At 39.4% G+C, this 17,162-nt stretch overlaps 1 protein-coding gene across 1 annotated transcript in view; it reads right to left on the reverse strand.

Annotated features, from left to right (window-relative positions):
- Window positions 1–17,162, reverse strand: part of LOC128742130 (open rectifier potassium channel protein 1) — a 55,303-nt gene that overhangs the window by 15,192 nt on the left and 22,949 nt on the right. The window contains exon 2 of the mRNA XM_053838361.1: window positions 9,329–10,661. Within this exon, the coding sequence (XP_053694336.1) occupies window positions 9,329–9,470 (142 nt within the window). The 5' untranslated portion in view covers window positions 9,471–10,661. The remainder of the gene's footprint in view (window positions 1–9,328; window positions 10,662–17,162) is intronic.

A 17,162-nucleotide genomic window follows, 5' to 3' on the forward strand; every position in this document is an offset into this window, starting at 1 on the left:
AGGATTTCGAATTTGGCAACAAATGCGTGTCACCTATGTTGCCAAAATCGAAACCGTGCCATAATCGAGACCCTTTTTCGATATGAAAAAATTTAATGTAAATGCTTTAGAAATTGTCTAAATACTAAATATCATTAATCAACGATTGCAACCATTTTATGTTTAAACAGTCCGCCAATTGCTATCCGTCCGGTGCAAATAAGTTGATGACACCCTGTGGTAAGACGTAGTCCTACGGCAATAAAAATATTGTTCGAAACCTCATAACTTTTTTTCATGAACATTCTGAGGGCATCATTTTTTCGTCATTTTAAGCATGTATGCAGAAACTGGTTGATATTTAAGCATATTTTTGTAAGTGAAATAGCTTGTGGTGCCAAAAACGAATATTTTTGTTTTGTAATCGAGGCATGCCAAAATCGAACCATGCCAAAATCGAACCATACCAAATTCGAAATCCAACTGTACCACTAAAATGTCCAATTTAAAAGCCAATACCGGTGAAAGAAGCGCCTTACAAGCCATTATTCAACAAAACCATTCCTGTGATCTCAAGGCAGATTCAACCTGGTTTTGCCATCTAGCACGTTTGACCACTCTATTTTTTTCTAGTGCACAGCCGCCCGGAATTTTTTGCGATGTGGCCGGCCATACTGTGGCGCAAAGCTGGTCAACCCGTGCATCTACCACGCTACAAGTGTTTTATTAGTATTTGTTTATTAATCCAACTTTCCATGTACGAAAATGGCGGTTGATGCACGGTTCTGCTAGGCAGTCATGTTTTTGGACCCAACATCTAACCATTTGCGTAAATGAAACAGCATGACACCGCTATACGTTCTATTCGTTTCACTCTGCAAAGCCGGTATGCTGGCAGACGGGAAGTATTTTCAAATCTTAGCCAGACTTTCTTCAACTTTCTGAAGGGCACAGTTCGGTTTTGACATCCAATGCAGAAGCGGTTACTGCAGTTACTATGGAAGCCACTACGGTTGTTTGCTGGTTGAGTGGAAAAATGTATAAGGTACCCCGGGACAAGTGGGACCTAAAAAATGCATAGTTAAGGTTTATTTAATTGTGTAATATATACCTATGATTATTTCGAAATTTTTGCAGCACAGAAACTCTTCAGTGGTATTACTTCGAAGATTTAATTACGAAAAAGGCCTAACAGTTTACATGAAATGAATCTGGAGAAGAATTTTTAAAATCATGGCGATAGGTCCCACTTGCCCCCTTTACCGGGGCAAGTGGGAACTATATTCAAATTTGTTTAAAAAGCATAAAATAACAGAAAATTTTGTATGTTAATACATAGCAACGTTAAAGCATTGCAAAAAGCAATCAAAGACAATGTTTCTACGAATGGTCCATCTAAAAATGCCGTAACAAAATCTAATCATAACGGGCGACTTTGTAATTAATATAAATCACAGATCGTGAGCAATTACAATGTAATGCATTATTGTAATAGAATATAGTTGGATATGTAGCTGTATCCAATTTTTGCGAGACGTAATTTATGATTAACCATTGTTTAATACAGTGGTGCCCAGGCATAGGCATGGCGCGGGCCGAACGAGATCGCCCCATGATGTCGCGGGCCGCAAATTCATCTGGCCATTCCTGCGCATAACAAAATGCAAAATATGCGGCAACAAAAACCATTTTCTGGGAATTACCACTAGATTTAAACCAGAAAGCATTCGGAACTAGAAAATGCACGAGACATTACGACTGATTTGAGTGTCCGCTGTGTCATCAAAAAAGTTACTCATAAGTCCACCATCTCTCAAATCAGTCCGTGGGCCCCACAAAACATCTTGAAGGGCCGCATGCGGCCCGCGGGCCATGGTTTGGCCATCACTGGTTTAATAGCTCGAAAATACGATTATGGTCTGTTTGTCCTAACATGTCCAATACGATAGAGCCACTAGTGAAACTATCATAAAAGATAGTTACGCTTTAACAACCACAACACTTTATATTTTCACTTCCAGTTACAGTTTAGCTTAATTATATCAACTTTGCCTTCCCAGAGTCAATTAACTTCATTTAGGTGTATCCAAAATGTGACCAAACTGTTTGTTCCCTCATAAGCTGTACTTATGGACTTCCTTCTTCACTTCTCTTGGTTTAGTTTCTTTCGGTTTTATTTTAAAGCTATACCGCTGTAAATATAATGTAATTGAACTGAAAATGTTCGGTAGTACATCTAAAAAATATATTAAAACAGGAAGTTTTGCGCTGAATCACTTTATTTTTAATAGGTCCCACTTGCCCCGGTTGCTCTGAAGTGCTGACCTTATTTCGACCCATTTATTTAATGCCGTTTGTCAAATTAAATAACCAGTTTAACTTGTTAATACACTCATAATGTTTGCCTACTGTCAGAAAAACGTGTACTTTTACGAAACCCTGTGGCCAAACTATCATTTACGGAAAGGTGCTTCAAACTTACAAAGCAAATTCAAAATAACGCTCAAATTTAAAGTCCGATTTTGGTGTTTGAAATGCCAATTATAAAAAATCTATAATTTTGATGCATGCGTTTGAGTAGTATCTTCCATTTCTAGAAAGGTGCGGTTGGAGAAAATAAGGTTGAAGAGAGTTATGAGCTCCGTTCCCACTTTCCCCGTATTCCCACTTGCTCCGGGGTATCTTATGTTGTAACAGCGGAAGCGCTGTTTTGTTGCTATTCTTTGCTGAAATATTGTCACAAAATAAATATTGAAATATTGTATAGACCATTTTACGAACTAACAACATTGCTGATATTGATATTGCTTTCCCGTGGGGTCATCTGTGGATTGTCAAAGTACCAGCACGGGAAAGCGCAACATCAATATCAGCACGTTACTTCGTCGCTTGTCATATAAAATGACCCACAGACCCAAACAATTATTATTTCACAAAATGTCGACCGACATTTGAAAAGGGCGGATAAGCGCAATAGTCCATTTTGCCCAATTCACTCCTAAATACTTAGTAAAACCTAATTAAAGCGATTAAAACTAATTCAAAGACAGGGGAATAAACTCGAATAGTATCAATTTACAAGAAAGACATCAGGAGAGTTGAATGTCATCGATTTTGTACCGTGATCAATTCACAATCGGTCCGTTTTGCCTGATTCTCTCCTACATCTACACGTTTATTTGCTATTGCATAAAAAAATTGTTATTTTTCAACGATGGTGTCTTTAGAAAAGTTTATCAATAAAATACAGCGCATCTTTTTAAACTATTAGGGTGATCTTATATTCATCTAACAGGGTGATACAAACTTTTGTTTTTTGAATCCGTTCAAAAATATTTTTTTCTTCAGAAAAATTGTAGAACACCATAAAATGAGCAACTTTGCTGAATATAGTAACTATGCAGAACAGAAGTGAAAGCCCAAACGATTCGGCGATCGAAACTGGTAACAGAATCTTTTTGTTTTTATTTTTCTTTGGGAAGCTTTTCGCATAGAAGCGAATAACAGCAATATAAGCAGAACGCTCGCTGCCAATCGCATAGCAGTTTTCACACGCTTTCGTGTGTATTCGTATGCGTTCGTGTGTTTTCGGGAAAAAAAGTGACTCGCTACCGCCAGGTTCGCAAATATCTGTAGAAAGTAGCATGTACGTCTTTGGATTTCTACTTCCACTTCTGTACTGTGGTAACCATATATTTTTACTAGTTGCGACATATAATGATTTGCTTCAAATGTACACTTAAAAATCAGTTCTGCACAATAACTTTGCATCTAATTTATTTATTGCATTTAACTGTTCTATAAAGTTATTCAGTATAGTACAAAGGTACTCAGTACATTTTTTCTGAAGATTGTATTTGCCTTTGAGTTAGTTTTATACGCTTTAATTAGATTATCTATGTATATGAGGGTGAATTGGGTAAAATGAACTATTCTTGCACAGTATGGAATGGATGGGATCTGATTCTTCTGATGTTTTGACAATATTTAAAAGTTATTTGAGTTCATTTTACGGGCGGCAAAAAGAGTTCTTATACTGTTTAATTAGCTTTTATCATGATTTTTGGGGATAATAGGGCTAAATGGACCACTTCCCGAAGTCTGCGCAGAATGAAACCATAACCAATCGATTTCCTTCATTTTTTTACATAGGAATCGGTATCTTGTAAGATTCCAAACCAATGGCTTCTAATTCTTGGGATTACAAGCTCGTTTTTGCCCATTGTGCAACGGTTGAATAAGTTGCTATGTAACACGTGACCATGTCCCATAGTAAATGTAAATAGTTGTAAAAATTGTATTTTGTATTTTCATGTTAGGAGATAGGAAAAAATTATTAATTTTTTAAATAAAATTCCCTCTCGAGACACCGCGGTTATCAATGGCTTCATTATACGGACCGAACGGGAGCAGAGAGATTGCGTATCGCTTGGGAGTTCGGCTGAAGCCCGCAAGAGGGAGTTGCCAGCGGACAGCAACTGGATCGGGGCTTTTGTATTCGGGCAAGCAAGGCGATCGAACGTGTCGTAAAGTTTGCACCTCGAGTAAGCTTTAGAGTTTTACATGCGGTTTCCACGTGGCGGCAAAAGGGAGTTGATGGTCCCATCGTGTGTGAATCGAGAAGCGTATGCGTGGCCTGGGAATAGTCCCCGCTATATAATTATCCAGGAAGCGCTAAGAAAATCGTGTGACCGTGTTCAAACCCGATAGGATATAGTTCCACCAATCCGTGTCACAATACCCGTCTGTGCAAGTGGGAGATTAATGTGCCAGAAAATCACACCAGAATACGCGGTTTTTACCAGTGTCACAGTCCTCAGTCCTCACAGTGCTAGAAAAACCACCCTCCCGTCATCGATCCCGCTTCGAGCCACCACGGTTTTTACCAGTGTCCTGTGAAGTGCCAAAAAAACCCAAACGTATACAAACAAATCTTAAAATAACTGTATCTTCTTCGAGGTTTACCTCTCCCGAAAAAAGCGAGTGAATCTGCCCTGTAGTATCCGTCGTGGCAGATGAAAGTCGAATAACGACGATACTTGATTGAAGGCTCGCTGCAGACCGCCGATAGCGCCGTTCATACTGTAGTTAGTGCGACGAGGTGGCATTGTTCCGCAACGCTCGTGGTTAAACATTTATGTCAATCTGTCCCAGCAGCGCAGTCGGGCAGTCAATTCTTCCTTGTAAACTATCCGCGATAAACAGTGCTCTGGAGCTAGCCCGACGAACACGGAGAGGATCTAGATCGATTAGTTGACAGCGGCGTTCATAGCTGGGAAGACGAAACGGGTTTCTCCAAGGCAATTTTCGCAAAGCGAATCTAAGAAATCGACGCTGAACGGACTCGATTCTTTCAGCGCTGTTGTTGTAGTTAGGATTCCAACCAGACGAACAGTATTCCAGAACTGACCGCACCAGCGAACAGTATAGCGATTTGAGGCAGTATATGTCAGAAAAAATTTTCGCGATCCTAAAGATAAAGCCTAAGGACCTTGAGGCTTTAGCGACAACATACGAGATATGATGCTTGTACGTTAACTGCGAATCTAAGATAACGCCCAAGTCTTTAATATGCGAAACACGTTCAATTACTGTGCCCTCGAGCGTATAACGAAACAGGATCGGATCTTTCTTACGGGAAAATGTGATTGCTGAGCACTTCTCCGGGATCACTGTCATACAGTTCACGTCGCACCAAGTGGCAAAGGCCTCGAGTTGATTTTGAAGAAAGTGACAGTCGTCAGTCGAGCGGATCCGGATGTACATTTTAAGATCATCTGCATACGAGAGTCGTGGGCTCTTAATGACCAAATTAACGTCGTTGAAATAAAGCAGAAAAATCAGAGGACCTAGATGGCTTCCTTGAGGTATACCTGATGAGGCTGGATAGCTATCGGATCGACAATCTCCAACGGCAACCACCAGCTGTCGATCAGTGAGATACGAGCGAAACCATTGCAAAAGATTACCGCTAACACCCAGTCTATATAGTTTTGCAATTGTGATGGCGTGGTTTATCTTATCAAAGGCTGCCGACAGATCGGTGTACAAAACATCTGTTTGAGCTCGTTGTGCCATACCCTCTGTTATGTATGATGTAAGACACAGCAGATTAGTAGTGGTAGAACCCTGGAACGTGAAGCCATGTTGATCAGCACTTAGATATTGTTTACAGTGGGTAAGCAGAGGTTCCATGACTACCAGCTCGAATAGTTTCGATACTGCGCTCAACGATGTGATGGCTCGATAGTTGTCTACATCTCGTTTATTTCCTTTTTTGTGTACAGGGAACATATGTGCAAATTTCCAACACGACGGGAAAATCCCACTGCAAATGGACATTTGAAATAAACGAAGCAACGGTGTCAGCAAGCAGTCTATGCGTCTCTTCAGGAATACGGAAGGTACACCATCGGGTCCAGGGTTGAAGGACAACTTAAGCATGTTCGCAGCCTTCGAAATCATCTCGACATTGATGTTGATGGCACCCAGCGTTTGACCATATATTGGAACGTTGTTGGCTGCTAGGGCAACACGGTCCGCGCTCGACACCGCATTGGAGAAAACACTTGCAAACTTCTTGGAAAAGAAACGGCATGTATCCTGAGTGGCAGCAACTTGCCCGCTGCATTCCATTGATGATGGGAACCCGGACTCTTTGCGTTGCTCGTTTACGTAATTCCAGAAAGACTTCGGGTGATGCTTCACTCTTCGTTCAATACTGCGTTGATACCGCGAAAAGCATTGACGACTGACTTGCCTGTATAAATGGTTTATCCTCGTATAATGGAGTTTTAGTGAAAGCGTACGAAATTTCGTGAATCGTCTTAATGCTGCTCTTTTGTATGACTTCAGCCTGCGTAGCTCATTCGTGTGCCAAGAGGGATGAGATGTACTGCGGAGACTACTTTTCGGTACGTGTCGATCGATAGCATATATCAGGACATGAGTGAAGGTCTGCGCAGCGGCTTCGACGTCGTCGGGATCTAGTGTGTTTGCCCAGTCAATACTAGACAACAAATCATTGATGCTTTGTTGATCAGCTTTACGGAAATTATATAAGATAGTAGCTGGACATTCATCGAAGTCCTGAAGGAGTTTATCTTCTATACAGACAATCAGAAAAAGATGGTGTGGAACACTCTTGATTAACAGACATGGAGCCGCTGAGACGAATGGGGCCTTGTCCTGTGAGTTCACGAAGCAGAGGTCTAACGAACGGTTGTTCTCGTTGACGACATGATTAACTTGATGAAGCATTGCAGCACTACAGTGGTCAAGAAGATTAATTGCACCGGCATGGATCGCAGATTTTTCAGAATCAGGGTAGAGGAAACCGCTATGGGCAGGTTTCCACGAGATATCTGGCAAATTCAAGTCGCCCAAAATAACTATCTCATCGAGCGGCGTAGCGTCCCTCATAACTGAGTAAACTGACTGGCAATGAGCGTCAATTAGATCGTTGTCCCGGACACGATCAGGTGGGATGTATAAGGCACACAAAAAGAGGAAGCGATCACTCAGCTTGATGGCCGTCCAAACCTGTTCTACGCAGTTCCATGAGTCCTTCTTAATTGCTCTTGCTTTCAATCCACGTCGAACAGCTATCAGAACACCACCGCCAGTGGATTTGCGGCTGTTGTTAGGGTTTCAATCACAACGGAAAACTTCGTAATCGGATCCAAAGACTTGCCTGGAAATCGTCTGAGAGTTAAGCCACGTTTCGCAAATGACAATGATATCATAGCAGCAATCCGATACGACTAGTCGGTAGTCTTCAATATCGGAATTCATTCCACCGGCGTTTTGATAGAAGATTAGGACACCTTGCTTGCGACTTGGGGTCGGAGTACCATTTTCCTCGATAATTACGAATGTGTCGGAAGAATGCTGTCCATTAGCGGAACTGGAGGAGCCCCCGTCGCCGTCGTTAGGCTGGGTTATCCTCGCGTCAGTAGAAGGCCGGGCCGAAACGGAGCTGTCTACGCTGACATAAACGTTGCCCGCAGTGCTGTGAATTGGATTGGCATCAGACAGCGAATGAACTGATTCTCGAGTATACTTGTCGGAGGAAGCAAGTTGGAAAACTCCTGATCCACATTTAGCCACAGTTCCGGGACGACTCAGCTGAATACTGGCGGGAAACGGCAGGACTGAGTTAAAGGAACCAGGAGCTTCCAAAATGCAATCTGATGAGCGTCTCGGAGATGAACAAGGGTAACTCGGGCGGTGAAACGGGTGTTTAGCATCGATGAAGTTGTTCGGTTGCAGGTGAGAAGTACACGGTAAACCATCGTCGCAAGAATCGTTACTACGAACGGGCAAACTTTCAGGCAGCCCCCTGTGATACGGTAAGTCTGCAATACTCTAATCTACCCGTACTTACAACTATTCAACAAAAATGCTTGTTGTAGCAAATGTTTCCTAGATGATTCAGGGCGAGACGGTTGCAGGCCGCGATTATTTGTTGGTGACCCACCGTCGGAAGCGCCGACCATTGCAGGGGACAGCCCCCCGTAGAAACCATTTCTATTTAGGTACATGCATTCTCGTAGGCTTACTGACTAGTAAGGATTATTTCTTAGTTGAGTCCGAACGAGCGACAGCGAATAAGGACATCATACACTCAACATTTGTGTAGGTTGTAGGTTAAGATTTGGTCTATAGATCTATTATGCCATTTGTGTTTCGGCCACTTGTGATTCGGCCATTCGCAGGTAATCCTTCGGCTTAGGCTTGGGCTTGAACGGGGTGGGGATCGGATCGGAGAGCCAGGTAACGATGACGCGAGATAATCGTGTAGACCTTCTTCGGTGATTACCGAGTTCTAAATGTTCATTCGTTACGAAATGTCACTATTGCCTGTACGATAAAATTTTGGATGCAGGACTACGTCTTGCGGCAAGGTAGGATATCTAAAAATGCGAGCATCACCATCGGTTTCCTGATCGGTTTTCAATAATCTTCCATGTTAACATTAGACAGTGATTGAAGACCTACCTTGAACATGTATGAAAAATTCACACCTTCATACTTATTATCAATGTTCATTATTTATCAATCAGAATATAATCTTTTCTCAATGCAAACCAACGCGTAGAAGAATTTACGATCGTTTATTGCAAAAACATTTTCACTTCGTTAAGAAATGCAATAGTTTTAAACATTTAAGACCCGACAACTTTCTCATTGTTTAGATTTTGATTTTATGGTCTTTGTATATGGAAATGAGCATTAAATATAACATTTTCCTTACTTAAACGCACACTAAAAGCGGTTTAGTGATAATGGCATAGCTTACTTGAGCATAATTATATCTCATTCACGATGTTTATCAGTAACTTCTTACCATTTATTTCGATCCGCTCCGCCAGCTCCTCGGCACGGCGCTCCGTCTCCATCGCGTGCTCGTTGTGATAGAACACGCAGGCTCCAAAGAATAAATATGCAGCGTAGAAGGCTGCCAACGCTAGCCACTCCTTCGGCGTCATCCTTTTTCTATCACCACCGTGTCGATAAAGATGGCAAACAAAACTCTACGTTCACGATAATACGGAATTCAAACTTAACAATCATACGAAAATCATGCATACGGTCTATCAAACACTTTTATAAAATATTTACATAGGCGGGTTCTTCTAGTGGCGCAGCAAATGAAAATTTTAAGTTTAACTAACTGACTGTGAACGTTATTTTTTCGCACTTGTTAACGAACGTCAAAAATTTCGTTGCACGTCCAAACTCGCGTTAGGTCAATCACAAAATGCGGTACTCATTCCAGCCGAAAGCAAATCACGCGCCAAAGGGAACTGTAACATTCCCGGTGATAATCTTGAATATATTCCTTTCCTGCACGGATGTGACTGGAATCGTGCGCCCATCAGTTAAGTATTCACGCATTATTATTATTAATTGCATAGCCAGTCACTGCACTTTTTTTTCTCTCTCTCTCTCTCGGTATGATGAATTTCACTTCAAGATTAGTAGACACAAAACCGTTTGTTCTTTTCCCTTGCAAAGGCACTCGCAGTTTATGTTTATCAACTAACTTGCCTGTGAGCAACATTCATCATCGACTTCCCGCAGCGGCAGAGCAGAGAATTCCGTTCAACGCGCTAACTGGCGATAATTTGTGTAGGCACTAAACTAATTTAAATATGTAATGCTCAATGATTGCGTTCTTCGTCGACAGGTTCACGTTGCCGCGTTCGAGTTCACACCGGCGAAACTCGTCTTCGCTCGCCTCGAATGCACTGTGAACTGCACGCGAATTAGATCGACTGCTCCAGATCAGTACGCGGCCACCCCGCCCGGTGAGGTGCGGTGATCGTATCGGCGGTGGCGTCGTCGCCGGATGGACTTGCGTAACCGCGCGTGAGACGCTCCCGGTGTTGTGATGTTGATTGTCTTCTGTTGCGGGTTTCTCGCTTACTGGACGGTGCTGCTGCTGCTGCTATCGCTGGAATCCAGGTCTTCCGGTAGATCCAATTGTAGCAGGAGAAGTCGTAAGATACGTGTGTAGAAGGAAATTGGAACAAAAAATTTCCACTGTAGGCCGGTACCAACGAAACAACGAAAGCGAAACGAGCTTGAGCGGTTAATCGTATCCTCCATATTATTACATCCTTGGGATAGCGGCAGTTGTTGGGTTTTCTGTGCTGAGGTCAGATTTACAAAGGATGCTGCGAAATGATATAAAATAGAACTCGTTAAAAAGGAGTGAAGTTCTAAAAGCAATTTTTATTTGTCACTAGCTGACCCGGCAAACTTCGTATTGCCACAAATTAAATTGTGTTTTGTTCCATTTGCTTGATTAGTTCTCGAGTTATGCAGAAATTTGTGTTTCATTTGTATGGGAGCCCCCCTCTTAGTGGGGGGAGGGGTCTCTAACCATCATAAGAACCTTCCCTGGCCCCAAAACCCCTACATGCAAATTTTCACTCCGATCAGTTCAGTATTTTTCGATTCTATAAGGAACATACGGACAGACAGAAATCCATTTTTATAGGTATAGGTTTTATAGGATTGCAGTCATTAGAAAAATACATAAATGTTATGATCACTTATGACCTAAAACCAAGGTCCGTCTCGTGTTGACGTTTGCCAAGATATAAGAAACGGACTCGTCATCGATTAACAACGCATTAAATCTTAATTAACAGTCTCTCATCTCAATATACATCGTTTACCATAACAAATGCCCGCGCAGTATAATCTACGTGCAATTGTTTGACAAGATATTTCACTTTTCATTTCAAGCACACCCTTCCAAACGATCAATTTATATGCAAATACTGCTCTGCTCAAATCAATCATCACGGGTCAGAAATCGGAAACCCCAAGACAACGCTGGCCTGTCAATTGTGTACTCCACGTGGAGCGTTTCCGACGATTGTTTGCTGAGAGCAGAATAGCTTCTATCGCCGTATTTCTGTTGACAATTAGGTTTTGTCATTCGAAAACAAAAACAAAAATCTATGACAGTCTTCCATAGGAATGCGACCAAAATATTTGGGAAATACCCAAAATGACTGGAGCAAATTTTTAACTCACAAGTCTCAACTTTTGCATAGGTACTCGAAATAATCAACAAACTAGTACATAAAATTTAAATTTTTTTAGTATGATTCAATTGGAGTAAACATAACGGCAATGGTGCAAACCCTTTGCAATGCAGCGAAAATCACCAAAAACAAGCATTCCGCCGATAGTGAGCAATGTTTGCAAAAATTGCCAGATCAAACATTGAAAGTCGATCGATTGTCAATGTTTTAGGTAGAGGGAAGGTAAAATGGATGAATACTAAATGTAGCATTGTACAGCTTATAACCACAGTTTGAAATGCTAATTGATTTTACCCTAAGACACTTAACACGGTACGTCATCCATGACTAACAGCCTTCCACAATTTTGTTATCGAATTTAGCTCTGTCGCGATTTTGTAAAGCCGATGATGGTGACATATGCGTACGTTTCGCTCTCGCCTAGAACAAATATGTGTTTTCGGTGAATTCTTCGGAATCCAAAGGCGATGATTTTCCGATTAGGTAATTGGTTTTAACAATGACCTGTACCTGAAAATAATCAACTCGAATTGTCTCCTTATGTACAAACTAGCAGATTGAGTGGAAGCTTCTATGGAATTTGCAGCCAATTTTACAATGGATCGTTTGGTTATCGCTGATAACTTCAATGGGCTTGAATTTCGTTTGATCGCAAAATAGTTTTCTGGGTCACGGTTCAAATAGTTTCTTTTTAGTTTATGCGATCTACTGAGTCTGTGTCTGATTTCTGGAATTTATAAATCTTCCTTCTTACAGGCTTTCTATCCTATTCTATCTATATCTATCCTTCTAAGCCACTTGGTTATACTTAAATTTTATAAAGGTTTTATTGTGGTATCAATCATTACCTTTGGTTTGATTATGGTGTAACGCAATACCAAGAGGATACGAGTCAAAACACACTTATAGCTATAGCTAAAAAACCAAAAATTGCAAAATTTCGATGACGCTTTGATGTAATCCACCTATTAAAAACAATATGCACGATTTAATGCGCATATGATACAAACGCACGAAAATTGCTCAAAATTTATTAAATTTTCTATGTGATATTTTATTATGGTCGCTATAAACCAAATCGATCAGGTTTATCTGACAGTGACTTTAACTTTTCTGCTCACGGATGTATTTTCAAGTTGACAAAACTGATTCAGCTTTTTACCAGAGCGAAAAGCGAAAAGCTTTATTAAAGTATGGCAGTGGCTGTCAAGAGAAACGTAATAAAACTTAGAATTGTTACTTGAGATCATTCCCACTCAAAACACGTTGTTTTGGAATTCTTTTCGAATACCAACTTAACTGAAGGACAACGTGGTAAAATGATTCCTCCACCTACAGCGAACCTAATATCCGATTTATTAAAAACATATTTTTCCAACGATAGTTTTTTATACTTAACGTAGGAGACGGTAAAAAAAAGTATTGAAACAGAAATGTTGTTAGTATCCAACAGAATGGGATCGTCAGAGGAGTCTTTTGTCAGCGAGTACCAAGTTACTAGGCAAGTTCCGGAAGTACAATTGGCAGAATCATCATCTCTTTGTAGGTTTTAAAGTGACGTACGATTCAGTCAAACGAAACAATCTGTGGCAGTTAGTCAAAGATGCTAAAACATGGTTTTCCGACGAAACAAGTTACGCTGATTTACGAATCAAAGCTGGATGGATCAAAATCATGCGTCAGAATAGTGGTTCGTTTACGGCGAGCAAAAGTTTTTATAATTTCTTCTCGAGTTGCTTAACAAAATAACCGAGGCCGTTTCGTCTCGTTTCGTTTCTTTTTGACACCAAACAAAATCCATCTGTTTCACGCATGACAGTCTCATCTGCGATCTGGTCGAAATTGAGATGTTAGATTTTCATCAAATAGGGTATGGCACTACTGCCCATGGATGCATAGTCGACGTAACGACCAGCATCATGATTGTTGAGAAAACGCATTTTTATCGTGAAAACGGTTAAAGCCATATAATCTTTGCTATAAACTTTTTCAATCGAATAATCTGTCAATTTAGTAGAGTTTATTAATCAAAACAGGACTGATGGGGTTTTATGATTCATTCATCATATATTGTATTTAAAAAATGCGAACGCCAGTTTATGCGAATAAACAGACTGTTTTTTTGCACGATTATTCACATAACTTGGCGTAAAGCTACAAAAACAAATAGGTTGCTATGCTGATTGATTATGCAGGGAATCACGTCAACCGTTAGCATTACGTGAAACCAATAGCAGAGTAGCTCAATTTTCCTAAATTTCTCGAATATTTTCGAACAAACATATGTTGTTTGAGTATTGGGCATGTGCACAACATAGTTAAGAGTGTGTAGGACCGAAAAAGTACATGTTGGTCATTTTGGTTTTTACGTCAACTATGCATCCATGGGCAGACTAGTTCTACAGTATCATTCTATTTCGGGCCTATGCTCAGTTCTCCGCATTCTAGGGGGTAAAATCACTATCACTAATTCTTACCAATACACAGCATTATGATTGCTGATTTCATACGTGGTGACAAAATGGTTCTTTAGGTTTAGGTAACACGAAAACAGAGTTAGTCCAAATTAGAAGCATGCCGGAAATACCAACGAATAAGCTATACTGGATTAATACGGCAATTTTAGTCTGAAAATTTTCAAGAAAAACCACAATGTTATACTTGCCGCATAGGTAAACTTAAAACGCATTTCTTCTTGTCATGCTGATTGGTGTTTTACGGGACGAACTGGTCTAGAACAGCAGTCAAGTATCAACAAACAATGGAATATATTTTTGGCTGTTTGTTAATGGCATCAATTATTCGTCTCTTAATAATCAATTAGCAAATATACGATCTTCGCAGGTTCTAATCGATTACTGTTTTAATTAAGCGATTCGCGAATAAAGGTTGAACGCGAAAAGATTCGGACACGATTTTTTTAGAGTTAAGTGTTTTTTAGTTTTCAGCATATCTAGTATATACCGTGAACTGTTTTTTAGTTTTCAGCATATCTAGTATATACCGTGAACGCAGGTAATTCTGAACAGCTCCTAATTCCGATCACTCAACTAAAGAGTCAATTTTTAGAAGATTGGATCAAAAACCATAGTTTATGAGAATCTTCATGACCAAAGCTTGCCCTTGAACTATGAATTTTAATTCAATCTTTCAATCAAAAAATCGGTTACCGTCATCCGGGGATACTTGCAACACGGGGGTTACTTGCAACACTTTGGCGCATCACACTTTTGACAGCTCTAACGCATTTGTTTGTTAACATAACCATTTGTACCCAATGCCATTTTAAAGAAGGGACGTTTACCTATTGTTTAGTTAAGTTTAATCCATTACATCATTGTTTTGCTTGTTTCTATACGATTGGAAAGTAATACCACTTTCAGAGTAGGAAAAATGGATGTGCAAAGTTGCGTCAGTTCATTGACATGGAATTATTTTTTATTGTTTGGTTCCTGTACACAATAAGTGCATCATATTAGCTAACAAATAGCAACTTTGAACTTTGTTTATATTTTGAACTTGGAGAAGAAACGATGAATTCGTGTTGTTACTTCCAATATGGCGCGGCTTGCAGCACTTGTAAAAATGAAAATTATCGTAATAGACAATATGTACAAAGTAGGTTTGCATCTGTACGATGTTATTTTGTCTACCACCATCTCCAGAAAAATTAAAATTGTGAAAAATTTCACGTGCCTTGAAACGGCAATTTGGAGTTCGCCGACATGCTGCATTTTCACCGAATATCTTTAAAAAAGCGATAGACGAAATTGGGAAACAAAAAACGCCTCCAGTATCTCTTGTTTTACTACAAATACATTCAAAATATCTCAAAATAGTCATTCGCGGTTTGAAATCAGATATAAAATCATAAGAAACGCAAAATCAGAAAAGTGTTGCAAGTATCGCCGTTTACTGGGTAACTTGCAACACCCCTATTTTCGGATCATTCTACAAATTCATTTAATTTATATTTTTTCTCATAATCATAAATCAAAAGTACTCACCACTATACACGTTTTGACTACTTACACTTGGACCTAAACGGTATACTTCGAAAGTTATACTAAGTCAAAGTTCAAAAGTGTTGCAAGTATCCCCGGATGACGGTACTTTAATTGAGTGATCGGAATTACCTGCGTTCATGGTACTATTTTTGATTACTGTAAGAGCATTGTTGCAAATTTATTCCCTAACAACACGGCCCATTATCCTGTGCACCAACTGTATTGCCACTTGTTTACCAGCCAAACTCTATTATCGTTTGAAATCCCTTTCGTCGCTTGCAGTTCATTTTTATTCATTTTACCCTTGATAAATATTCTTCAATCGCGTTTAGTTTCGAAGTACTGGCCGAGAATCACAGTATCGTTGTATCACTCGTCCAAGAATTTGTCCAAAATGACCTTTTGGTACGTTTCATCATACGTCTAACGACGTAATCAGACGCAAATGACCATTCGGGTTAAAGCGTCTATAATAAACAAAAACCCGATTTAATCCACCTAGTGGTGAAAGGAACCTTTGTTATACGGTCTTACTTGTTATTTGAGATAGAAATCGACACGTTTTCGGAACATAATTCATCTATTGGTTAACGTTGCGTAATGCGTTGGTTTACATAAAAATTTTGAAAATTGAATGAGTTTACAAATTTTGAACAAAATAGAAATACTTTTAAATTTTGATAGATCCTTTTTCCATAAAATTGCTGAGTAAGGATAAGTAAGTTGTTATTAATTTGAGTAAGTGGAAATAAAAGTAACTTGTATGTGGAAATCTTATTCTTTAACATATACATTGCCTAGTAAAGGTCCTGTAATGCCATTCTATTTGATTCACATCAATAGAGTTTTCTCGAATAATTTTCATCAATTTTTATTAACCTTCAGTTACTCACGCTGTTGTATTTTGTACAACACGTGTAGGTTTTTCAACGCCATATTGTTATAAAGTTACAAATCGTTGATTAACTAACGTATATTCTTCAATAAACTTATTCTGAGCAAAATGTCATAATTATTCAATGCATTAATAATTTAAATTGTTGGGAAAATAGATCAGCATAAACCGCCATCACAGAAACGAAACAATCAGCATGCGAGGTGTACCGCAATTTACCACAAGTGGAATTTTCTTTCGTTTCTTCATATGGAAAAATGGTGTCTGTATGCAGCAAAACTAGCCAATGTAAAATGTTTAAAATATATCCGTCTGCTGGTAGTCGAGAAATTTGTAGTCAAAATTAAGGTATTTTTTATGATCAATGTTCTACAGTTCCTAAACAAGCAAACATAGAGGTATACTATATTCAGCAAAGCTGTGTATTTTTATCATTTGTACAACTTTGTAATACAAGAAAAAGTCATACAACAATTACAAAAAGAGCAAAAATATAAAAACTGAGTTTACAAATTCATATACAATAAATAAGATTTTTCTATCTTAGCTGCAGAGATGGAAGTTTACTGCCTCTAGCAAAATTTTTTGTAATAATATGCTCTATAACTTTGCAGAACACATCAATGTGTTATATTGATACTGAAGAAATTTTTTTTTTAATTTCACTTTTAGGGGGATTAATCAAAGTTTAGATTCCACCAGACGATAGAGCTTTTA

This window comes from Sabethes cyaneus, chromosome 3 (genome assembly GCF_943734655.1).
Source record: "Sabethes cyaneus chromosome 3, idSabCyanKW18_F2, whole genome shotgun sequence".
Taxonomy (NCBI): domain Eukaryota; kingdom Metazoa; phylum Arthropoda; class Insecta; order Diptera; family Culicidae; genus Sabethes; species Sabethes cyaneus.